The sequence below is a fragment of the Giraffa tippelskirchi genome, chromosome 9 (genome assembly GCF_054371585.1).
Source record: "Giraffa tippelskirchi isolate mGirTip1 chromosome 9, T2T-mGirTip1v1.2.pri, whole genome shotgun sequence".
Lineage (NCBI taxonomy): Eukaryota > Metazoa > Chordata > Mammalia > Artiodactyla > Giraffidae > Giraffa > Giraffa tippelskirchi.
This window is the reverse complement of record NC_137283.1, coordinates 71,958,809-71,985,775: the sequence shown is the minus strand read 5'-3', so window position 1 is coordinate 71,985,775 and position 26,967 is coordinate 71,958,809. Positions and strand designations below refer to the sequence as shown.

Sequence of the window (26,967 nt, the reverse complement as noted above, 5' to 3'; positions counted from 1 at the left end):
GTAGTCAGGGCCCTTGAGAGAATGAGCCAAGACTGAAGGAATGGCTGGCTGTCTTGTTTTATATTTCATTATTTTTTTAAATTTTATTATTGGAGTCCAGTTGCTTTTCAGTGCTGTTAGTTTCTGATACAACAAAGTAAATCAGTTGTATGTACAGATATACCCCCTCCCTCTCTGACCTCCCTCCCACCCTGCATTCCACTCCCTAGGTCATCACAGAGCACTGAGCTGAGCTCCTATGCTACACAACCGCGTCCCACGAGCTGTCTGTGTTACACATGGGAGTGTGTGTATGTGCTAGTCTCTCAATTCGTCCCGCCCTCTCCTTCCCTGAGAGCTCAGTTGGTAAAGAATCCCCCTGCAATGCAGGAGACCCCAGTTCGATTCCTGGGTCGGGAATCCTGATCCGCTGGAGAAAGGATAGGCTACTCGCTCCAGTATTCTTGGGCTTCCCTCGTGGCTCAGCTGGGAAAGAATCCGCCTGTGATGTGGGAGACATGGGTTCGATCCCTGGGTTAGGAAGATCCCCTGGAGAAGGGAAAGGCTACCCATTCCAGTATTCTGGCCTGGAGAATTCCATGGACTGTATAGCCCATGGGGTCACAAAGAGTAGGACACGACTGAGCTCCTTTCACTTCACTTCACTTCTTCCACCACTGCGTCCACAAGTTCTGTTCTCTAAGTCTGTGTCTCTATTCCTGCCCTGCAAATAGGGTCATCTGTACCCTTTTTCTAGATTCCACATATATGTGATAACATACCATATTTGTTTTTCTCTTCCCAACTTACTTCACTTAGTATGGCAATCTTTAGTCTCATCCATGTTGCTGCAAATGACATTTTCTTTTTTATTACTGTTATTTTGTTCCTTTTTATTACCGTATTCCATTGTATATTATATGTACCACATCTTCTTCATCCATTCAACAGTTGACGGACATTTAGGTTGCTTCCTTGTCCTGGCTATTGTAAGTAGTGCTGCAGTGAACACTGGGGTACATATTTCTTTTTGAAACAAGATCTTAATCTTTTTGATCCTAATTTGTGGAGACTGGAGAAGAGTCCCATATGCATATAATGCTATCCTTTCATAAAGCATCTTCACAGATGCTGTCTCCTTTAATCTGCACATGAACTCTGCAAGGTAAGCATCATTGATCAGCATTTCAACAACAAAAAGATCGACTCTATAGAAACTTCCAACAAGGGTGCTATGCCTTAATGAGCTACTGAGATTTGCAGTACATTCATAACACTTTTATGAAAACTCTAATTATGATGACTGCATTCATAGCAGACCCGTTACACCGGAAAACAGCATTGCTACCTATGAAACTACACCCTCCCTGAAAATTCTGTCCCACTTCAAAGGACCAAGTAATCTAAATGCCTCAAGCAGAGCTGACCATGCTTCTGTTTTGCTTTTGTGTCATTGGAAACACTTGACCCTTTCTTTCCATTATCACCAGCCCCTGCTCAAACTGATCCCACAACATGTTTTAGCTACTTTGATAATGGACAATAGAAACTGCTCTACTTTTCTGCATCTTGTATATTATTCTCAGTTTTTGTTTATGAAGTCTGCTTTGAAATTCCAGTGTTCTCTCTGGAAAGCCCTTTCTATGGATCTAAGGATTCCGGAAAGAACCTATCTGTCCCCATTCAACTGTGCAGTAGAGCATATAGTGTCTGAATGCTTTGCTGAGGCATCCCCTTTCTGTAACTTCTGGTGTCCTTGCTGAAACCTTCCCAAAGCAGATGGACTACAGTGTTCAGAAAAGGGCTGGACTGGGCATCTTAAACAAAGTAATTTAAATATTCAGACTGTGAAATATTTTTCCTTTATCTTTGCTAGTGCCTCCTACAAGATGGAGAGCAAAGTAGAACACAAACTGTTTTTTCTTTTCATCTTCTTTTCCGTTATGGTTTATCATAGGATATTGAACATGGTTCCCTGTGCTCTGCATTTTGGAATGAGGGAGAAGGCCTGGGGGGGGAGATGAATAATAATTTCAAAATGTCAGCATTTCTATTTTTGCTGGGGAAGGTAAAATGAAGGCTAGGCTTCAACCATTTTTTTTTTCTAATCAATTCCCTAAAAAGTGTTGGACTGTACACGATCTCTTAAAAATTACTTTTGTTCTACAACTGAAGTGCTAGTAGAGTTAATTTCTGAAATGGACATACTTGTATTCAGGTTTCCTTGAACGTTTCAGTTACAATGAGATTAATATATATTGCCCAAATATATGTCAGGTATAAATTTTTGAACTGATATATATCTATTAGCGTTTATCCTAACTCATTATTACCTACATTATTTTCATCTAGAACATGTTAAAGTCTTTGCTTCACAAGCAGAGGTCAGCATAAAACTTGTTCCTTTACTGCATTAATTTATTGATTTTTAAAATGATCTGTTTAACTGATAGAGAATTTAAAAATCTGAAAGCCAGTTGTGAAGACGCTGAATATCTTGTAACGCAAAGAAGCCTTATTTAGAAAGCTACTCAGGCATACGGGTTTAATGCGCCTCTTTTAACATCTCGCTTTTTAATTAGACATAGAAGGATAACTATTTCCAAGGATGCTTCTTCTGGGGGTCTGGTCCTCGCCTTGAGTTTACACGCGATTCTCCTTCTCCACGTTCTTTTGTGCATCCCAGGAAGAAGACACCAGGGCTGGCCGAGCAGAATGGCAAAGGCGCCCCAAAGGGCGAGCGCAAACGCGCGCCCAGGACCTCGGCGCCTCCCGCAGAGGCGCCCGCGGAAGAAAGGGAGCGGAAGGAAAGGCGGGAAAGCCGAAGGCTGGAGAAAGGCCGGTCCCAGGACTACTCGGTCGTGCCGGAGAAACGCGAGGAAGGCCCGGCGGCGGAAGCGGAGAAGCAGCGGAAGGAGGAGGAGTACCAGACCCGGTACCGCAGCGACCCGAACCTAGCGCGGTATCCCGTCCAGCCGCCGCCCGAGGAGCAGCAGATGCGCATGCACGCGCGGGTGTCCCGCGCCCGGCACGAGCGGCGCCACAGCGACGTGGCCCTGCCGCGCACCGAGGCGGCCGCGGGGCCCGAGGGCAGGCCCGGCCCGCGCGCGCCCCACGCCGCCCGGGGCTCGCCGCCCGCCTCGCCGCGCGCCTACTCGGCCGAGAGGACCACGGAGGCCCGGGCGCCGGGCGCCCAGCCGCTCCCCGATCCCAGCCCGCCGGCGCCCCGGCCGGGCCCGGGCCCCGGGGAGGTCCCGGAGCCCAGGGTCCCGGAGCCGCTCCGGAAGCAGAGCCGCCTGGACCCCGGCTCGGCCGTTCTAGTGCGCAAGGCCAAGCGCGAGAAGGTGGAGACCATGCTGCGCAACGACTCGCTCAGTTCCGACCAGTCCGAGTCGGTGCGGCCGTCGCCGCCCAAGCCACACCGCGCGAAGCGGGGCGGCAAGCGGCGCCAGATGTCCGTGAGCAGCTCGGAAGAAGAGGGTGTGTCAACGCCGGAGTACACGAGCTGCGAGGACGTGGAGCTGGAGAGCGAGAGTGTCAGCGAGAAGGGTGAGCGAGCGGCAGCGCGCGGGCTCTGGGCGCGGGCGGGGCTGGCGGGGTGGGTGGGAACCGGGCGCCCCTGCTCGGATCCGAGGTGCGCGCTCCGGGATGAGGGCGTGTATGCTGGGATCCGAGATTCGCGATCGTGGCTCAGAGGGGCGTTTGCTGTGCGCTCAGGGCGCGCGCCTGCAGGGATTTCAAGCGTAGCTGGTAATGTCTAGCTCGGTGACTGTGACTGTAGTTACCACTGCTTTATGGTATATTAGAAACAAACTAAGAAGGTAAATCCTAAAATTTCTCATCACAAGAAAATTATAAGTATTATTTTGGTAACCGGATGAAGACAAAGATGTTAATAAACTTCCTGGGGTAGTCTTCTGGCCTCCTGTATATGTCTAATGGTTACTTTAAGTTCACATGTCTCTCAGCAGTGTGACTCTTTGCCATGCCATGGACTGTATAGCCTGTCAGGCTCTCCTGTCCATGGAATTTTCCAGGCAAGAATACTGGAGTGGATTGCCTTTTCCTACTCCAGGGGATCTTCCAAACCGAGGGATAGAACTCGCATCTCTTGGGTCTCCTCCACTGGCAGGTGGATTCTTTGCCACTGAGTCTCCTGGAAATCCGCAGATGGTTACGGGTACACCTTAAACTTCCAGTGAAAGTGAAAGTCACTCAGTCGTGTCTGACTCTTTGCGACCCCATGGACTAAACAGTCCATGGAATTCTCTAGGCCAGAATACTGGAGTGGGTAGCCTTTCCCTTCTCCAGGGGATCGTCCCAACCTTGGGATCCGAGGTGCGACCAAGGGATGAGCGGAGCGTGGGACTCGGGGCTCGTGTGCAGGGATCTGAGGTGCGCGCTGGGGCAGGGTGTGTGTGTGCGGGGCTCCGGGATTCGCGAGCGTGGCTCAGAGGCGCGTGTGCTGGGCTCAGCTCAGGGTGCCCGCATGCACGATTCGAACCGAGGTCTCCCGCATTGCCGGCGGATTCTTTACCAGCTGAGCCACAAGGGAAGCCCAAGAATACTGGAGTGGATAGCCTTTCCCTTCTCCAGGGGATCTTCCCACCAGGAATCTGGTCTTCTGCACTGCACGCGGATTCTTTACCAACTGAGCTATCAGGGAAGCTGTATGTCAATTAAGTCTCAGTAAAAGTGGGGAAGGAAAGTGGGGCTTGGAGTGCTCCAGCCAGTCTCCCAGCAAATGGAAGATTCTAGTGTTTTGTTTTCTTTTATTTTTGGATGTGGAGTTTAAAAACGTCACCACAAGCACCGAATGAGTTACAAGAGTTTTTCATGACGTTGGTTCCTCTCATTCTGGGAAATTTAGTATTCTTGTTTTTTTAAGTTATTTTTAGGGAGTGGGTTTATTTGCCTGATAAAAGTATATGTACCTTTTTGTTACACTTCAGTGGTGTAATGCTCTAGTAACAGAGATAGTGTTTTGTCAAGTTGCAAATGAATCTTACAGTTTGTGGAAAAGTTAACTTCACAAAGTGTCTGTCATGCAGATGTTATACATAGTGTTTTCGTAGTATCTTTGGGGTACAAATTTCAGTTTACCTGTTACAGTCCAAAAAGATTTTTAAATTATTTCGTGATGGACTTTTTTTTTTCCTGTCTAAACTTGCACCTTACAGTACTACGTACAGTGCAGGTTTAGACAGAAAAAAAGTCAGCGCATCAGGAAATGTTACAGAACGTTTTCTGTACAATACCGTAGCGATGTGTAGATATTTAATTAAAATGAAATAATCTAAAAAATTCAGTTCCCCACTCCCACCTGTGCTCAAGAGCGATCATCACAGAAAATCCTTTAGATAATACTGGCCTAGAAGATACTTCAATGTCAATTTAAACTCCTGTGTTTATTTGGTAGAGTCTCCTCCTTGTGCTGCTATTCACTTAGATTTAAACTGATTAAACTGACCACAGCCATAAACTCGGTTGGTGGCGGTTATCATCTTTGTTGTAGTGCTGGGGCTTCCCTGGTAGCTCAGATGGGGAAGAAGCTGCTTGCTGTGTGGCAGACCCAGGTTCGATCCCAGGGTTGGGAAGAAACCCTGGAGCAGAGAATGGCAACCCACTCCAGTATTCTTGCCTGCAGAATTCCATGGACAGAGGAGCCTGGTGGGCTACAGTCCATGGGGTCGCAAAGAGTCACACATGACTGAGCTATCTGGGGCTCTTTGTGTTTTTCTTAATGAATTTCTCTTTTGAGATGACTGACTATTTTTACATTTTTGGCTTGCTTTAGAATTTATAGGTAAATAATAATTTAGAATTGCTAAATTATGTTAATATTATGTTGTGTAAAAAGAATCACTTCCTCATCTTCTTTGCCTGCAAATTGCATGCACATGGGTCCATCCTGTCTCCCTCCACCCCTTCTGTTCTTCCATATCTTTCTTTATATATATATATGCCCCAATAATCTTATGCTATATTTGGGAACAATTTTAAAAGCTCATTCTGTTGCTATTATTACTACAATTCAACTGGTAATAGGTGTCTTTGGAGTATGGGGGGAGGTGAATTTGGCTTTTTCAGCTCGGCATTGATGTTTATAAAGTACATGTTGTTTTTTTAAAAGTCAGATGATCTGTAGACTTTCAGTGCCTTTAATACCTCAATATTGTGTTTTGTGAACATGTATTTTTTTCCCTTAAGTCATAAGGAAAGTGTTAAGTAAGTGGATATGCTTAATTGGTGTGCAGAAAACCCCTTATGAGGATGGATATAGATATCGTTACATATGTATATTTCCTACTCTGTAAAGAAAGGGTACACCAGCTCCACGTGAATGTGTGTAATAAATCACGAATGGCATGAAATTATTAATGAAGCTCAGAATTATTCACAGAAACAACAGATTATGAAAGAAACATGACTGGTGGTGTGGGTGAGTGGAGGAAGGCAGCTAGTGTGAGGAGGGCGCTTACTCTCTCTGGCCGCTATCTCCCTTTCCCAGGAATTATCTTCTGGGCACTTGGGTGACCACCTGGAATTTAGCCACCTCTGAAGTTGGGGTTCAGTTTCTTCATATGGAAGCACAGGAGCCATTGTCTGATACATGCAGCCCTGTATTCTCTTCATTTATAAATAATTTCGTTCTCAATGTCTATGAATGTTAGCATAGGCGTTTTCCTCCTTTAACCTTAATCTGTAGTATTTATTAATGCCTTTATTGCCAAGGCTCACCACTGCCAACCAAGGGCTCAGCCATGATCATCTAGCATGCTGTGACCCTGCACAACTTTTTTTGCATCCCTTAGTCTCAGTTTTCGTATTGCCACAGTGGAGATGAGAGTTTCCACTTTGTCATGTGACTGAGCGGTTTGAACGAGCTCCTGTATCTGCAGTAAGATGCTAAATGAGCATTCTTCCTGTCTGGATGCTGCTGCTGCTGCTGCTGCTGCTAAGTCACTTCAGTTGTGTCTGACTCTGTGCGACCCCATAGACAGCAGCCCACCAGGCTCCCCCGTCCCTGGGATTCTCCAGGCAAGAACACTGGAGTGGGTTTCCATTTTGTTCTCCAATGCATGACACTGAAAAGTGAAAGGGAAGTCGCTCAGTCGTGTCTGACTCTTAGCGACCCCATGGACTGCAGCCCACCAGGCTCCTCTGTCCATGGGGTTTTCCAGGCAAGAGTACTGGAGTGGGGTGCCATTGCCTTCTCCCCTGTCTTGATGAGCCAGTGGCATATATGCCACACATCTAGTATTGCAATGAAGGTGAGATCATCATATATATATATATATATGAGATGGTGTGTGTGAGTGTGTGTGTGTGTGTGTGTGTGTATAATATATTACAAAGAAGAGGTGAAAGAACTCATTTTATATCTTCTAGGCTCTAGGGGGGTGAGAAAGGGAAGAGTGATCAGGGAAGAGCCATCTTCCCAGCAGAGGAAGCCATACAGCAACCTTCACGGTCGAGGAAGGTGATCTTCATGGAATAAATATAAGAAAGCAGCATTTGAACTATATCCCGTGTATTCACTTGCTCAGTTTATCAGTTACATGTATGATGTAACTATTGAACACTTGCATGGCTCTGCTAGTCTGTTTGGGCTCCTGTAACAAAATTCCACAGACTAGGTAGCTTGTAACGGAGAAGGCAATGGCACCCCACTCCAGTACTCTTGCCTGGTAGGCTGCAGTCCATGGGGTCGCTAAGAGTCGGACACGACTGAGCGACTTCACTTTCACTTTTCCCTTCCTTGCACTGGAGAAGGAAATGGCAACCCACTCCAGTATTCTTGTCTGGAGAATCCCAGGGACAGCGGAGCCTGGTGGGCTGCCGTCTATGGGGTCGCACAGAGTCGGACACAACTAAAGCGACTTAGCAGCAGCAGCAGCAGCAGGCAGCTTGTAAACAAAAGAAATTCATTTTCTCGCAGTTCCAGGGGCTGGGAGGCCCAGGGTCCAGCGGCAGCAGGGTCTTGTCCTGGTGAAGGCGCTCTTTCTGGTTCAGATGGAGTCGCTCCTTCCCGTTGTGTCCGCACATGGGGGAGGCGGCAGGGAGCTCTGTGGGGTCTCTGTGATGAGCGCTGATCCCATTCATGAGGGCTTCACCCTTGTGATATGAGCACCACTCAAAGGCCCCACGTCCTAATTTGGGGAGTTAAACTTTAAACATGTCAATTCTGAGGGGCTGCAAGCATCCAAACCATAGTTTTGGCACAAGGCGTCTACTTAATATACGTGTCCTACTCTTGCCATTTATGTTGTTATCCTTATCATTATGCTGAGTTGGTTTGTGTGTTTATTAGGAAGTGTAGATTTAACACTTTCAGTAGATACACGTATGTTAAAAACAAAGAAATATGCTTCATGCCCTTATAGAGCTTACATTTTGTTGCGAGAAATAAACAATAAGGAATAATTATACAATGAAGTATAATTGATTAAACGCCTCAAAGGAGCATTCCTTCCAGCTGCATTGATACAGTTCTGCTTTGTGTCCAGATGTTTAACCAGAAAGGTTCCCTGGGCAAATGGTATCTGAAAGTCAACACATAGATAGTCAGCATGATGCTCTGTGTGCAGCGTAATTACACACACACACACACACGGATTAACAGTGAGCTCTATCTAGTGGGCTTATCTAAGAAGTGAGATCAGCTGCTGCATGTTTCAAAGAGAACGCTGTACTCGTACTTGTCTTTGGAAAAAATTGGGCATCTCTGATTTCTTAGATGAGGGGTCCCCAAGCCCTGGGCCAGGGACCACTGCTGGTCCGTTAGGAACCTGGCTGCACAGCAGGAGGTGAGCACAGGCCAGGGAAGGAAATTTCATCTGCACTTACAGCCACTCCGCATTGCTCCACCTCCTGTCAGATCGCTGTGGCCTTAGACTCTCCTAGGAGTGGGAGCCCTACTGTGCACTGCGCAGGGCCTAGGTTGTGCGCTCTTTACGAGAGTCATCCTGAAACTACCCTCTCCACCCTGGGCTCACTGTCTTTCATGACACAGTCCCTGGTGCAAAACGGTTGGGGACCACTGTCTTAAATTATAAGTATTGAATCTCTTTATGCAGAAGAAAAACAGAGAACTAAGTCTTACTTGTAATAAGAAAGCAGTTGAATTTACATGAAATGTGTAACAAGATCCCCTGGGGCAAGGCCCAGTGAAGATTTGTGCCCCTAAGGAATTGAGTCAGGAAGCCTAAGGAGAAAAACAAGAGACACAGGCAGTGCAAAGTGGATGAGAGGAGGAAAAGGCCCCGTAGCTCAGAAGAAGCAGAGCATCGCTGCCTCAATCAGGGGATTCGTCCACTGACACTTACAAGGAACCCGAAGTCCTCTGACAAAGCACACCAGGAGAAGAAGAGTCTGGCGTGGGGTGAAAGGGTTTCCTTCCCTTTTAATCCTCGGCCTTCTTGCTGGCTTTGAGTGACTGGGAAAAATATGACCCAAATTAATGTTACCTTTGAACTTTTAAAGCACTTTGTGAGTGGCTTCTGATAAACAAAGGCTAACAGGTGTGTTTGTACTGTTACTGCTAAGCATCATTTAGCAGTCCTTGTAGGAGGGCGTGTTACCTGGATGACGATCAAGACATAATACTTCCAAAGATAGCAAATAATGAGTGATTGAAAAGGGAGACCGAGGACACTTAATCACAGGGTTGGATTTTCCTTATAAAACAAAAACAGTTTCAGGGGATCCGTGTGTAAGTTGTGGGCAGTGTGAACTATTCACTATGTAGTCTGGGTCCCTGACAGCTTAAACACTGGGGAGTCAGGAACAAGAGTTGGGGACCTTTGCAACTGCTGCTGCTGCTAAGTCGCTTCAGTCGTGTCCGACTCTGTGCGACCCCATAGACGGCCGCCCACCAGACTCGGCCGTCCCTGGGATTCTCCAGGCAAGAATACTGGAGTGGGTTGCCATTTCCTTCTCCAGTGCATGAAAGGGAAAAGTGAAGTGAAGTCGCTCAGTCGTGTCCGACTCTTAGCGACCCCATGGACTGTATAGCCTACGAGGCTCTTCCATCCATGGGATTTTCCAGGCAAGAGTACTGGAGTGGGGTGCCATTGCCTTCTCCAACTATCAGGTACTAAATTATTTAGGTGTAACTAATTCATGCAATGCTTTGTATCATTCTTCAGTCATTAAGCTAAAATTGTTAGGAGTCACCTGTTTGGGCTCCAGCAGTATATCACCTGTTGCTCACATAGTACTTTTAATTCTACACAGAAGTTGTTGATTTACTTCCGTTTCTTGAGAGCACAGAATGTGCTTTATATTCTTTTGATGCTCCCGGTGCTTTTCCCTATAACTTTAAGAGGGTTTGCAATTAAAGAAGGTGGCCACCATTCAGTCATGTATTAATTTCTGTGTGATATTACATAAATATAACATTATTTACATGATATTAAGCAAGGTATCTATAAGAATCTGCTGAATTCTAGGCACATTGTGCTAGGTTTTAGAGGTACAGTGATTGAATAAATACAGACATATACATAGATACAGATAGATAGATATAGGGACAGCCGTGGTTCTTGCTCCTGTGACACTTTTATAGGTAACCAAGAGAGCTGTTATTGTGGACTTTATAGAAAGGACATATTCATTAGAAGGACGAACACTGAAGCAGAAGCTCAATAATTTTGCCACCTGACGTGAAGATCTGTCTCTTTGAAAAAGACCCTGATGCTGGGAAGGATTGAGGGTAGGAAGAAGAGGGGGTGACAGAGGATGAGATGGTTGGATGGCATCATCAATTCAATGGACATGAGTTTGAGCAAACTCCGAGGGATAGTGAAGGACAGGGAAGCCTGGCGTGCTGCAGTCCATGGAGTCGCAAAGAGCTGGACACGACTTAGGACTGAACAACAGTGTATCTAATGAGTGTGTCCTCTCTATCAAGTCTTCAAGACACTCCAAGATAAAATCAGGTTCTGTGGTAAGAATTTGGCTACTGATGTTGAAAACTCAGACCTTTAACAATTACAACTTGGAAAGACTTCTCTATTTTTTTTAATTTAAATTTTGTTTTATATTGGAGTACAAATTGATTTACACTGTGGTATTAGTTTCAAGTGTACAGCAAAGTTATCACATTATACGTATATACATTCTTTTTCAGATTCTTTTGCGATGTAGATTATTACAGGGTATTGAGTAGAGTTCCCTGTGCTATACAGTAGGTCCTTGTTGATTATCTATTTTACATCTAGTAATAAGTACGTTAAACCCCAGAGGGACTTCCTCTTTAAATGTCTGCCCAAATGTAGATATTTATTTTTCCTACCCCATGAGACCCAAGAGCAGCGAAGAGGAGAGGAAGCGCACTGTGAATAGATGGTGTAAAGAGGCCAGCAGCCTGCCTTGGGACAGAGGAGCTTGCCGAGGAGGCGAGAAGGGTCAGGGCAGAGGGAGGCCTCCTGGCCGTGAGGTCCCTTGAAGAGACTTCAGGCTCAGACCCAAGAGTCGGCGAAGCCGGGAGTGGGAAGCGGAGCTTCTGATCACAGACATACTCACTGTTTGTTGACAGAGCCCCTGCAGCACACCCTTCATCCTTCCTACCGTTTCCTCCTCCTCTACCCGCCTGCCACCCAGCAGGAGCAGCCCAGCATCTAATTCCTGGGAAAAACCAAGAGGCAGTGCAATGAGCTGCCTCAGCAAAGCCAGAGGTCCTGGAAAAGGTGCTGTGTGTTCTGGGCCCCCCGCCAAGCCGACGCCTCATTCCCTTTTCGGGGAAGGGGCCAGCTCACAGGCGCCATCCTTCCCAGATGTCAGAGACGGCATCAGTGTCCACAGGAGCAGCGCCACTGCTCACACCTGCGTGGTACCCGCCACGAGTGTCTACCTGAAACTAAGTATTTCATGAGGGACACCAAAGGCTGTGAGATACGAGTGTAAATAAGGGGACCTGTGGACCCTAGAAGTAAAGGATAGCTCAAAAGCAGAGGTGAGCTCAAAAAGCAAACAGAAAAAAATGCTACACACCTCGATTAAGTTCAGTACACCTTGAATTTCCCAGCTTCACTCCCGGGGCAGTGTCCCTGCCTAAACCTACGGATGTTCCATGCAAAATATTTTGATATTAAAAATTAATAAATAATTAACTTTAATTTAATAATACTATCATTAACAAAACTCAAAGCGAAAGCTCTGAGTGTGCAAATCTATTGCCCTGAAGTTCTTGGAATATATATTTGGACAAAATACAAGACTGTTAAACTGGACACAAGATTAAACTCTTACCTGCAAATATGGATTAATTCTTCTGAACAGGAAGTAAGATATCTTGATCTGAGACCTTAAAATAAAAGCTGATATTAAATCTTTAAAAATTCTTTTGAGTCCAGAAAGAAGCAGCCATACAGAAGCCCATTACAACCTTGGGGATGCCCAGAGGATGGCTCCAGACATCAGTCGAGAAAAAAAGAGGAAATTCAACACCATGCCAAGGGAAAAGGGAAAAATCCATAAAATTCTGGAGGCTAAAGAATAAAGGTTATATGTAAAATATGAGGTTATATGTAAAATACGAAGTTGTATGTAAAATAGGAGTTACACTGACTTTACATTTCTCATCAGTAATGGATCCTATACTACAAATGAGCAACGCCTTCAGAGTTTGGATTGAAACCAGTTCTAGACACATCTAAATTATCAGTCAGCTCCCATTTTCAGAAATTCTACTTTGCAATCTCCTTCTGAGAAAATTGTTTAAATTTGTGTGTACTCGAGAAAACTGAGAATAATCCTGAAAGTGGGGCAAATGAGAAGAAGCAGTGAGCTGATCCAGGAGCCCAGTGCAGAGAGAGCCGTGAACGGCACTGCAGGCCATGCACAGGAAGCTCCACAAAGAGCACCTTTCTAAGAAGAACGTCATGGATTCCTAGAAGTCTCTGACGACTGATCAGTTGCTTGATGTTATTGACGTGGTAAAGAAAGGCTGTCTTTCTCAACAATAGAGAGGAACAGTCAAAACTTGACCGGGCCGGGCGGGACTGTTAAGGAAAATCATGGTCCAAACATGAAGCAATCAAGAATGGCATTATTTTAGTAATTGATACAGACTATTTGACTGTTAACCTAGGTAATCTTTCCTCTAAGGGAACAGGAAGCCTGACAGTTCATCTGTAGAAGTGGAAATTTAACGTCTGCCTATAACTGGTTTTTACTTGGTCCTGAAGTATTTATATGTAATGATATGGTAAATGCCAGTTTTGCTGTTGTTCAGTCACTAAGTCATGCCTGACTCTTTGCAACCCCCATGGACTGCAGCATGCCAGAATTCCATGTCCTTCACTATCTCCCGGAGTTTGGTCAAACTCATGTGCATCGAGTCAGTGATGCCATCCAGTTGTCTCATTCTCTGTCACCCACCCAATCCTTCTCCTCTTGCCCTCAATCATTCACAGCATCAGGATGTTTTCCAGTGAGTCGGCTCTTTGCATCAGGTGGCCAAAGTATTAGAGATTCAGCTTCAGCAACAGTCCTTCCAATGAATATTCAGGGTTTATTTCCATTAGGATTGACTAGGTTGATCTCCTTGCTGTCTAACGGACTCTCAAGAGTCTCTAGCACCACAGTTTAATGTCAGTTACTGGTTTTCAATTTTTAGAATAAAGCCCTTTCTGCATTGAATATATGTATACTTATCTTGGTCTCTTTGTTTTATACTATTGAAGATAAATATCATGTCCATTTTAAAATAAAGGAAAAACTGACAGATATGGGAAACAAATGATTTGGAGAACAGAGAGTTAGAGATAAGCATGTGGAAATTCTTATCTCTAATCATCATCTCTAAAACGATGATGCTGTGAAAATGCTGCACTCAATATGCCAGCAAATTTGGAAAACTCAACTGTGGCCACAGGACTGGAAAAGGTCAGTTTTCATTCCAATCCCAAAGAAACGCAAAGCCAAAGAAAGTTCAGACTACTGCACAATTGCACTTATCTCACATGCTAGCAAAATAATGCTCAAAATTCTCCAAGCTAGGTTTCAACAGTACATGAACTGTGAACTTCCAGATGTTCCAGATGGGTTTAGAAAAGGCAGAGGAACCAGAGGTTAAATTGCCAACATCCGTTGAATCATAGAAAAAGCAAGAGAATTCCAGAAAAACATATACTTCTGCTTCATTGACTATGCTAAAGCCTTTGATTGTGTGGATCACAGCAAATTGTGGAAAATTCTTAATAGATGGGAATACCAAACCACCTTACCTGCCTTCTGAGAAATCTGTATGCAGGTCAATAAGCAACAGTTAGAACTGGACATGGAACAACGGACTGGTTGCAAACTGGGAAAATGGTACATCAAGGCTGTATATTGTCACCTTGCTTATTCAACTTAGGTGCAGAGTACATCATGCAAAATACCAGATTGAATGAAGCACAAGCTAGAATCAAGATTGCAGGGAGAAATATCAGTAACCTGTTATGCAGATGATGCCACCCTTATGGCAGAAAGCAGAGGAACTAAAGAGCCTCTTGATGAAAGTGAAAGAGGATAGTGAAAAAGCTGGCTTAAAACTCAACATTCAAAAAACTAAGATCTTGGCATCCAGTCCCATCACTTCATGGCAAATAGATGGAGAAACAGTGGAAACAGTGCCAGACTTTATTTTCTTGGGCTCCAAAATCACTGCAGCTGGTGACTGCAGCCATGAAATTGAAAGACACTTTATCCTTGGAAGGAAAGTTATGACCAATCTAGATAGCATGTTAAAAAGCAGAGACATTACTTTACTAACAGAGGTCCATCTGGTCAAGGCTATGGTTTTTCCAGTAGTCATGTATGGATGTGGGAATTGGACCATAACGAAGGCTGAGTGCCAAAGAATTGATGCTTTTGAACTGTGGTGCTGGAGAAGAGTCTTTAGAGTCCCTTAGACTGCAAGGAGATCCAACCAGTCCATCCTAAAGGAGATCAGTCCTGGGTGTTCATTGGAAGGACTGATGCTGAAGCTGAAGCTCCAATACTTTGGCCACCTGAGTGAAGAGTTGACTCATTAGAAAAGACCCTGATGCTGGGAAAGATTGAAGGCAGGAGGAGAAGGGGACGACAGAGGATGAGATGGTTGGATGGCATCACCGACTCAATGGACATGAGTTTGAGTAAGCTCCAGGAGTTGGTGATGGACAGGGAAGCCTGGCGTGCTGCAGTCCATGGGGTCGCAAAGAATCAGGCATGACTGAGGGACTGAACTGAACTGATGAATATTCTCTTCTAAAATGTTCAAGATCCTGTGCAAATTTTAGGCCAAGAAATAGGGGATTAAGACTACTTAAATATACAAATATATAAAGAGAACTAAAACTATTTGTTTTTGATAGCAAGAGGATATCGATATCACAGTGATCTAAACAAGTCTCTTCTTTCTTTGGTTTTTAATGTCATAAAATTTGAAATCAGTGGAGAGTATCCTAAATAGAGTGGTTAGTAGATAGAGGAAAGTTATTTAAACATTAGAGTGCTTTCCATTAGAAGAACTAAGAAAGTAATCATTTTGAAATAGGTTGGGAAATGGAATAGTGTGGGCAGAAGGGCCATGAGGATAAATGAGTTATTGTAGCCGCCTCAGAAGTCTTTCATTTTCATCATGTGCACAGGTTCACTTGATAGCCACTAAAATTGGAAAACAGAAAATTGCTATTTAACTTCCCCTTGATAAGTTGTGAGTAATCAGTTTTGGTGTTTCTGGGCCCTCTCATAATTTTACTGACCATCTATCAGTGGTGGATCCACATGGAACTCTTGACAGCCTTGGCTTCTCTTTGACCTTTTATACATTAATCTTTCGGTGATTCCTACTGTTTCTGTGGGGATGAGAAATTTAATTCTCCCTTGCAACTGTTGGAAGACCCAGCATTTAGAGTGTTAGGTGCTTCGGTTTAGATTCCTTCGAGAGAGTCTGATAACTAACTTCTTCTTACAGTTGGTATAAAATGACCTTGACTGCTTTAATCATCCATGTAATTTAAATCTTAGAGACTGAGGGAATATAGGTAACTGTGTCCATGCATGTGGGGGGGTTGTCAGAGCCAACGTGCTAATTCCTAATTTCTAAGAATACGGGATAAGAACGTTTTGGGAAACATCATGGTGAGGAGCTGAGTTTTTCAGAATTACAGTTTCTCCATAATATATAAAGGACCGGAAAATCTCCTTGATTCTAAAGCAGGAGCTCTGACTAAAAAGAAGTTGTATAAAAAGAAAAGAAATTAAGTCTATAAATCTAACCTGATTATATCCAATAATATTTTCCCCAAATTAATCCATGGCTAGAAATACTACTCATTTAGCTACATCTGAAGAAGATTTCTATTCTAGAATCAGGAGAAACTCAAATTAAAATCTGGTTTACATCTCATTTTCAAAACTAATCATACAAATTTGACATGTATGCTGACAGTTTTTAAAGTGGAATGTTTGGGTGTATGATTGAAGGACTTTTAAGGGAAACCATTTGTGCTTCAAAATGCATTTAGAAAAAGAGTTGATATTGAAAGTTTCAGTGCATCTATTTTATCTCATAGGTTATTCAATATCGTTTCAAAATGCAGAATCATACTGCAGTGTTTGTGACCCATTTTATCCAGTGAATGAAAAGGTTGTCCTTACTTGGGGTTCAGTTTCGCAGAATAACAGAACCTCAGGGCCTGGGAGAGACTTGGAAAGCAGGCAAACAAAGAGAAAGCCTCCCCTCTCACACACTGTTGAACAGAGAAGTGGATGTCGTCGGTACCGTCAGTTGCCCTGCCCCGGCGCCATTTTCCATTTGCAGCCAGAAGAGGTAGAATGCATACTGGTCCCAGCTCCAGCCAGACTCCTGAGGCCCAGCAGTGAGTCAGTCCTGCCACTGTCCTGTCCTCAGTCAAGGCCCAGCCCTAGCAATCTGGTCTCTAACATATTCTTGAGACCAGGCCCCCCGATGGTGCCTGGTTTTAGTTATTAGATTTCCCCCGCTGGATCCTTGTGAAAAGTGAGAGTGTTAGTCGCTCAGTTGTGTCCAACTCTTTGCCCGAGTCCCTCTGGAACTAACGCTTGGCCTTAACCAGTCCCCCTGTAGGAACTAGGAACTGGATTGCAGATACTGACTCCCTGGTGCCGGCTACCAGATTGGAAATCTGGGGGTTACCATGTGTGCCGTTCTTATTCATACCTACGGGCATCTCCCTGGCTCTGTTGATCTGCATTGAATGAACGGTTACTTCCTGTGGCCATCTTCTTTGAGCCTCTTGGTATTCTTCCTGAGCTGAACTTCTACATTTGGGTCTTCTTAAAAGCACCAGTTCTATACCAAGGGCCAGACTAATTTTAATTCCGATGAAGTCTTCTGAGGCTGGTAATAATATATCAGTTTCTTAGGCTGCTGTCACACAGTGCTACAGCCTGGGTAATCTGAACAAGAGAAGTTTGCTTCTTCCAGGCTGGAGGCCAGGACTGCAGCGTCTGAGTGTCAGCAGAGTTGACTCCTTCTGGGGGTCCGTGAACAGACCTCTGTCCTTACCCTGTGAGGAGCGTCCCTCTCTCTGAGTCTCCATGTTGTCTTTCCTCTCTGTGTGCATCCATGCTTCCTCTCCTTATGAGGACACTGGGCATTTGGGATTAGGGAACATCCCAATGAAGTTTTTTCAAATTGATTATCTCTTTAAAAATGCTATCCACAGATATGGTTACACCCTGAGGGAGTTGGGGTGAGGACTTCAACATATGAATTTTTGCAGGAACACAATTCAGTCCATAAAAATCGTATTCTCAGGATGAAGGAGACCACAGCCTCCATGTATTTGTATCCACACAAGGTAAATACTCATGTCTGGAGCTTGACTCCATTGGTTTCCATTTATGAAAAGTATAAGATGATCAGGAATGTCACTGGGTAGTTACTTTGTAAAGAGGATTGCCACCCATGCTCAGGAAGATACAGACAGTTTCAGGCACTGCCAGAGACTAAATCCACTGGGCATGTTTCTTAACCTCTGTAAGACTCAAGTTCATCCTCTTTGGAACTTATGGAGTAATTAACTCTACACATCCCATGGAGTCATTGTAAAGATTAAATGAGATTATGATACAGCTCTGTATCCCTGGTACATAGCAAGTGCTCAATAAGTGTTTCTATTTCTGCGACACCAAGGAGGATGCAGAGATAGTAAATGTAACAGGAATCAGAAGGAAAGCTGGGATGCCAGGGCTTCATGTCAGAGCTGTGGTAGAATTTTGTGGGAAGAATCAGTGTGGCATTTAAGTCAGAGAGGTGGGCCTGAGCATGAGAGATGCGGAGACACACACATGTGGAAACAGGAGACTTCCAGACCTGTAAAAGGAAACAGCCCAGAGGCCAGTGATTGAGGGAACAATTTGGATCCTAGTTTGAAGGACTAGGTTACCTTGGGCAATAGAATGAGAGGGATAGAGTGTGTCAGTGATCCTCATTCTTGAGTACTCTTTAGAACCCCCTGGGGGAGCATAGAGGTTATCATACTACATAAAATAAGTCAGAAAGAAAAAGACAAATGTCACGTGATGTCATATGATTGAAGCTGAAGCTTCAGTACTTTGGCCACCAGATGCGAACAACTAACTCATTGGAAAAGACCCTGATGCTGAGAAAGATTGAAGACAGGAGGAGAAGAGGGTGGCAGAGGATGAAATGGTTGGACAGCATCACCAATTTGATAGACATGAACTTGGGCAAGCTCTGGGAGGTGTTGAAGGACAGGAAAGCCTGGTGTGCTGCAGTCCATGGGGTCGCAAAGAGTTGTACATGACTGAGCAACTGAACAAGAATAATATATGATGGCACTTACATGTGGAATCTAAAATATGACAACTACAAAACAGCAACAGACTCACAGACATAGAGAACAGTCTTGTGGTTGCCAGGGGGGATGGGGTGGGGGTAGGGGTGGACTGGAAGTTTGGGGTCAGTGGACGCAAACTAGTATATATGAGATGCATAAACAGCAAGGTCCTATTGTGTAGCACTGGGAACTGCATCCAATCTCCTGGGATAAAGCATAATGGAAAAGAATATTTAAAAAAAGAGTGTGTATTTGTATAACTGAATCAATTGGCTGTACAGCAGAAATTGACACAACATTATAAATCAACTATACTTCAATTAAAAAAAGGGTTGAGGCATCACCAAGAGAGTCTGATTTGGTCAGTGTGGAGCCGGGCCCCGATTTATTTTATTAAAGCATGTAGCTGAATTAAGAACTGTAGGATTAGTTCAGAGTACATTATAATCACTTGAGGAGCTTCACAAAAAAAGATACCAGTGTTCAGGTCCCAAGCTCCTGATCTGATGGTTCCGGACTGAGGCCCAAGCATCATCACTGTTCTTAGCATCTCTTTGGTGATTCCATTGTGAGGTCAAGGTTATGGCCACAGAGCCTTCAAGGACCTTTCCAAGTCTCAGACTTGACCCTTCCTAAATTATGAAGTGCTGATTCTTCATGAAAAACGTTATTGTGTATCACACAAACTTCCCATGAAAAAAAGTTGCCGATTTATACAGGGAAACATTTGACTGGAAAAAACAGCTGAAGTGACTCGACTAATGTTTACGGGACAGAATAGAGTGGGCTGTGTCCAGGTGTACTTTGGAGCCCTGACCCAGGTAGAGTTGGCCCTCAAAAAAGACAGGTTTGTACTGCACAGGTGCACTCATACGTGGATTTCTTGCATTAAAGGCAGTACTACATGATCCAAGGAATCCAGGGACATTTGTTATATGAAATGTGATTGCATCCCAAAGAGTATCTTGGCAGAATCAACTTTTTATGATGAATATGGGTAAATGCTTCTTATTACAACAGATATGTGGATGACACCACCCTTATGGCAGAAAGTGAAGAACTAAAGAGCCTCTTGATGAAGGTGAAAGAGGAGAGTGAAAAAGTTGGCTTAAAGCTCAACATTCAGAAAACTAAGATCATGGCATCTGGTCCCATCACTTCATGGGAAATAGATGGGGAAACAGTGGAAACAGTGTCAGACTTTATTTTTTTGGGCTCCAAAATCACTGCTGATGGTGATTGCAGCCATGAAATTAAAAGATGCTTACTCCTTGGAAGGAAGGTTATGGCCAACCTAGATAGCATATTTAAAACCAGAGACATTACTTTGCCAACAAAAGTACGTCTAGTCAAGGCTATGGTTTTTCCAGTAGTCATGTATGGATGTGAGAGTTGGACGGTGAAGAAAGCTGAGCGCCGAAGAATTGATGCTTTTGAACTGTGTTGTTGGAGAAGACTCTTGAGAGTCCCTTGGACTGCAAGGAGATCCAATCAATCCATCCTAAAAGAGATCAATTCTGGGTGTTCATTGGAAGGACTGATGTTGAAGCTGAAACTCCAATACTTTGGGCACCTCATGCGAAGGGTTGACTCATTGGAAAAGACCCTAATGCTGGGTAGGATTGGGGGCGGGAGGAGAAGGGGACGACAGAGGATGCGATGGTTGGATGGCATCACCGACTCGATGGACATGGGTTTGGGTAGACTCCGGGAGTTGGTGATGGACAGAGAGGCCTGGCGTGCTGCGATTCATGGGGTCGCAAGAGTCGGACACGACTGAGCGACTGAACTGAACTGAACTGAACAACACTTTATAATACAGGAATTGGAAGCCAGCTCAGTTTTCAAATTAAGCAGCTCTGGTTAAAGGAATCCTGTGTTGCAATAAAAGTTACCTTGTATATTCTTATATTTAAGACATAAAATATGTTTGTGATTATTGAGAGAAAGATAATGCTAGTTGTATACATACTATATGGTATATTTTTGAAAAAGAATGTTTACAAAATATGTGTGAAGAAAACTGAAAGATCAAAGTATCATATCTATTTATATCTGGATGATAAAACAGCACAAATTCTTTATTTTTCTTTTTGTATTCTTTGTATGTTTAAACTCCTACCATAAACATATTCCTTCGTATTCACTTCATGTGGGTTTTCTGTTTGCCAGTCACTCCTTTGCTTTGCTTTTTCTCTTCATGCCTTCTGTAAGATTGATCAGGTTGTTTCGTGTGCTTTTTCACTTATTTAAAGCATTATATTAATACATTCCTGTGGTGTTCTTAATGCAAACCTGAACTTGTCAATGCAATACTTAGTTTTATAATTTTTTTTAGTCAAATCTAAAATTAATTCACTAACCCTATGAAAGATGAGTTTAACATATTTTAACTTTACTCTAAAATTTTTGCTTTTCTACTGTCTATGTTATTATTGTTTAGAATAGGTTCAGATTGTCTTTCCTATTCAAATAAGTAGGTATTACTATTGTTATTTTTATCAGTTCAGTTCAGTTCAGTCGCTCAGTCATGTCTGACTCTTTGCAACCCCATGGACTGCAGCATGCCAGGCCTCCCTGTCCATCACCAACTCCTGGAGTTTACTCAAACTCATGTCCATTGAGTCGGTGATGCCATCCAACCATCTCATCCTCTGTTGTCCCCTTCTCCTCCCTCCTTCAGTCTTTCCCAGCATCAGGGTCTTTTCAAATGAGTTAGCTCTTCGCATAAGCTGGCCAAAGTATTGGAGTTTCAGCTTCAATATCAGTCCTTCCAGTGAACACCCAGGACTGATTTCCTTTAGGATGGACTGGTTGGATCTTCTTGCAGACCAAGGGACTCTCAAGAGTCTTCTCCAACACAATAGTTCAAAAGCATCAATTCTTTGGCGCTCAGCTTTCTTTATAGTCCAACTCTCACATCCATACATGACTACTGGAAAAACCATAGCCCTGACTCGATGGACCTTTGCTGGCAAAGTAATGTCTCTGCTTGTTAATATGCTGTCTAGATTTGTCATAACTTTCCTTCCAAGAAGTAAGTGTCTTTTAATTTCATGACTGTAGTCACCAAGACTTATTTAGATTTGCCAACATCTTTAATATGTTTCACCTGATTTCATGTTTGTTATTACCTTTTAAAAAATTTTATTTATTTATTTATTTATTTTTAAATAAATTTATTTATTTTAGTTGGTGGCTAATTACTTTATAATATTATAGTAGTTTTTGCCATACATTGACATGAATCAGCCATGGGTTTACATGTGTTCCCCTTCCTGGACCCCCCTCCCACCTCCCTCCCCATCCCATCCCTCTGGGTCATCCCATTGCCCCAGCCCTGAGCATTTGTCTTATGCATCGAACATGGAATGGTGTTCTGTTTCACATATGATAACAGACATGTTTCAGTGCTATTCTCCCAGAACGTCCCACCCTCACCTTCTCCCTCAGAGTCCATAAGACTGTTCTATGCATCTGTGTCTCTTATTCTGTCTCGCATATAGGGTTATCATTACCATCTTTCAAATTCCATATATATGCATTAGTATACTGTATCGGTGTTTTCCTTTCTGGCTTATTTCACTCTGTATTATGGGCTCCAGTTTCATCCATCTCAATAGAACCAATTCAAATGTATTTTTTTAATGGCTGAGTAATATTCCATTGTGTATATGTACCACAGCTTCCTTATCCATTTGTCTGCTGATGGACATCTAGGTTGCTTCCATGTCCTGGCTATTGTAAACAGTGCTGTGATGAACATTGGGGTACACGTGTCTCTTTCAATTCTGGCTTCCCCGGTGTGTATACCCAGCAGTGTTATTACCTTTTACATCTCTTTTCTTTCCCGCTTTCATTTTTCTTCTTGTCAGAGCTTACCCTATATTCATTCTTCCAGTGAGAGTCTAGGAATAGTTTGCTATCACTTCTTGGAGGACACCCAACTGGGTGTATAGCATAGGCTTTTTCTCTTTTGAAGAAATAGTAAAAAATACTATTTTTTTGGAATAAATATTTTATTACATTTATGGCACAAAAGTGAAGAATACAGGCATGTTTTATCTTGACCTGAAGCACATATATCATTTTTAAGATTTTTTTAAACTAAGTGAGGGAGGACTAAGCAAAGCAAAAATACTGTGGCCATTTAGTCATGGTATAAAAGCAGAGAAAAGACTGGCCTTGGTGTGATTTGGTTGGAAATTTAATTGAGGTGGAACTTAGGGACCTCCTGTTCTGGGAGATCTCTGGTTCTAGTATGTTTTGCTTAATTCGTATAAAGATTTGAAAAATTCTTCTAACAAAAACAGAAAAAAGACAGCAATTAAGATGAAAATAAATAGGTAAATGGGTTTTAGAAATAATGAAGTAAAGCAATAGGCTTTTATGTAGTGTTTAATTAATTAGCTTGTACATTATGTAAATAGTCTTCCACCTATCCTTGACAATGTGATTTCCTTAATAATTTGCTGTTTGAAATCTTGTCATTTCTAACATTTCTACTAAGCCCTTTGAATTAGTTGTTTTCTTTAGGGAGAAATAACTTGTGTCCACTGCTGTAGGAAGCAAGGTATTTGGGCCACAGGTTAATAGGAAAAGGTATCATTATTCACCCACTTCAATTGTAGTTCTGTAAGACAAAGGCAGAGGAACCAGAGATCAAATTGCCAGCATCCGATGGATTTTCGAAAAAGCAAGAGTACCAGAAAAACATCTATTTCTGTTTTATTGACTATGCCAAAGCCTTTGACTGTATGGATCACAATAAACTGCAAAATCCTGAAAGAGATGGAAATCCCAGACCACCTGACCTGCCTCTTGAGAAACCTGTATGCAGGTCAGGAAGCAACAGTTAGAACTGGACATGGAACAACAGACTGGTTCCAAAAAGGAAAAGGAGTACATCAAGGCTGTATATTGTCACCCTGCTTATTTAACTTATAGGCAGAGTACATTATGAGAAACTCTGGGCTGGAGGAAGCACAAGCTGGAATCAAGATTGCCGAGAGAAATATCAATAACCTCAGATATGCAGAAGACACCACCCTTATGGCAGAACGTGAAGAAGAACTAAAGAGCCTCTTGATGAAAGTGAGAGAGGAGAGTGAAAAAGTTGGCTTAAAGCTCAACGTTCAGAAAACTAAGATCGTGGCATCCGGTCCCATCACTTCATGGCAGATAGATGGGGAAACAGTGGAAACAGTGGCTCCAAAATCACTGCAGGTGATGACTGCAGCCATGAGATTAAAAGACGCTTACTCCTTGGAAGGAAAGTTATGACCAACCTAGATAGCATATTAAAAAGCAGAGACATTACTTTGCCAACAAAGATCTGTCTGGTCAAGGCTCTGGTTTTTCCAGTAGTCATGTATGGATGTGAGAGTTGGACTATAAAGAAAGCTGAGCACCGGAGAATTGATGCTTTTGAACTGTAATGTTGGAGAAGACTGTTGAGAGTCCCTTGGACTGCAAGGAGATCCAACAAGTCCATCCTAAAGGAGATCAGTCCTGGGTGTTCATTGGAAGGACTGATGCTGAAGCTGAAACTCCAATACTTTGGCCAGCTGATGCAAAGTGCTGACTCATTGGAAAATACCCTGATGCTGGGAAAGATTGAGGGCAGGAGGAGAAGGGGACGACAGAGGATGAGATAGTTGGATGGCATCACCGACTCGATGGACATGGGTTTGGGTGGACCCCGGGAGTTGGTGATGGGCAGGGAAGCCTGGCATGCTGCGGTTCATGGGACCGCAAAGAGTCAGACACGACTGAGCGACTGAACTGAACTGAAAGACAAATAAATATAATATATCCCCTTAGTGGATTTTGAGCTTACCCATTAGATTTTAAACTGCCATCATATCAAATTGAAAAAGCCAAGAAGCACACCCCCGGAAACTATTTCCAGTTTATAGTTACAAGTCTGCCTAAGCTAAGGAAATTAAGAACAAACAGAACCAACTTCCACTGGCAAGAAATCTATAAATGGTGGATGTAGAAAACATTTATTTAAAAATGCATCGCTGAGTTTGCATAAAAGAGAAACCTCAAAACGGCAGAAGTGAAATGAGAAAACCACATAAAAGGATGTGGCATGATGCTTCAGTAATGCCTCTGGTTGTATAAAGACAGGTGATGTCTGGGGCTTTAAGCAACCCGCGGCTGTGAGGAGCAGTGGTCCCTAAGAGGCAGGTGATTGGAACTGGCATCTCTGCATGAGAATATGACCCTCAGAGAGCTTCCCCCACAATGAAAACAAAATTAATATTAAACTTCACATAGTTTGGATAAATGAGAAACCTTGTTTCTGTCTGAATGCTGGGAGAAAACAAAACAAAACAAAATATATCTCTTGTAAGAACTTGAAATCTCTTTCTGTTCCTAAGGTGAATTTTTTAAACTGAATTTATATTGCATACATTGTGATTTAGTCTCAAGGCAAGAAATTAACATTTCCCTTGGTCCTTGATCAGTTCAGTTCAGTTCAGTCGCTCAGTTGTGTCCGACTCTTTGCGACCCCATGAATTGCAGCAAACCAGACCTCCCTGTCCATCACCAACTCCCGGAGTCCGCCCAAACCCATGTCCATCGAGTTGGTGATGCCATCCAACCATCTCATCCTCTGTCATCCCCTTCTCCTCCTGCCCCCAATTCTTCCCAGCATTAGGGTCTTTTCCAATGAGTCAACTCTTTGAATGAGGTGGCCAAAGTATTGGAGTTTCAGCTTCAACATCAGTCCTTCCAATGAACAACCAGGACTGATCTCCTTTAGGATGGACTGGTTGGATCTTCTTGCAGTCCAAAGGACTCTCAAGAGTCTTCTCCAACACCACAGTTCAAAAGCATCACTTCTTCAGCACTCAGCTTTCTTCACGTCCAACTCTCACATCCATACATGACCACTGGAAAAACCATAGCTTTGACTAGATGGACCTTTGGGATAGTTTAAAGCTCAGAAGCCTTCCATTTCTTTATAATCAATGGCCTAAGTTCTGAAAAATGGGCTTCCTTCGTGGCTCAGTGGTAAAGAATCTATCTGCCAAGGAGGAGATACAGGTTTGATCTCTGGGTCCGGAACATCCCTTGGAGAAGGAAATGGCAACCCACTCCAATATTCTTGCCTAGGAAACTCCATGGACAGAGGAGCCTGGCAGGCTATGGTCCACGGAGTTGCAAAGAGTCGGACTTAACTAAAAACAATGACCACAATGTTCTGAAGAACAGACAAATACTATGAAGTGGCCCTCAGAGAATCAATATTTTGGCTTTATCATTTGGATTTCTTTTTCTTTTAACATGTATTCTGTCTTTTACAGAGCAGGGTGCTAATGGTTAAAGCATTCACACCAGGCTTTAGGCTGAAATGTTCAACTTCTGACTGTCCTTTAAAGTATCTCAGCACCATGGAAAGCCCTCAATTTCATTCTATTTTGTTTCATTAATTTATTTTATTGAAATGTAGTTGATTTACAGTGTTGTGTTCATTTCTGCTGTACAGCCAAGTGACTCAGTTATACATACCTATATGTATACCTATATGTATATGTTCTTTTTTCTATTCTTTTCCATTGTGGTTTATCCCAGGAGATGGGATACAGTTCCCTGTGCTATATAGTAGGACTTTGTTTATTCACTCTATGCATAATAATTTGAACCTGCTAATCCTGACCTTTCAATCTTTCCCTCCCTCATTCCCCTTATACCCCTTGTCAACCACAAGCCTATTCCCTATGTGAGTCTGTATCTGTTTCATATATAAGTTCACTTGTATGATATTTTAGATTCTACATGTAAGTGATATCATAAGGTCTTTGTCTTTCTCCATCTGAATTACTTAGTATGATCATCTCCAGGTTCATGCACTGCGCAATGCATGCATGCTCAGCTGTGTCCAACTCTTTGGGACCCCATGGACTGTAGCCTGCCAGGCTCTTCTGTCCAATGGATTTTCCAGGCAAGAATACTGGAGTGGGTTGCCATTTCCTCCTCCAGGGGACCTTCCTGATCCAGGGATTGAACCTGTGTCTCCTGTGGCTCCTGCATTGGCAGGTGGGCTCTTTACCACCAAGCCACTGGGGAATGTCGCTGCCAATGACATTAGCACTTAATTTCCAATTGTCCTGCTTTGCTAGATCTCCTCTAGGAGATGTGTGGGACGAGTCAG

At 43.4% G+C, this 26,967-nt stretch overlaps 1 protein-coding gene across 1 annotated transcript in view; it reads left to right on the top strand.

Annotated features, from left to right (window-relative positions):
* The window catches only part of RIMS1 (regulating synaptic membrane exocytosis 1), a 599,905-nt gene that overhangs the window by 350,874 nt on the left and 222,064 nt on the right, over positions 1-26,967 (top strand). Inside the window, exon 7 of the mRNA XM_081526161.1 lies at positions 2,666-3,528. Coding sequence (XP_081382287.1) covers positions 2,666-3,528 — 863 coding nt within the window. The remainder of the gene's footprint in view (positions 1-2,665; positions 3,529-26,967) is intronic.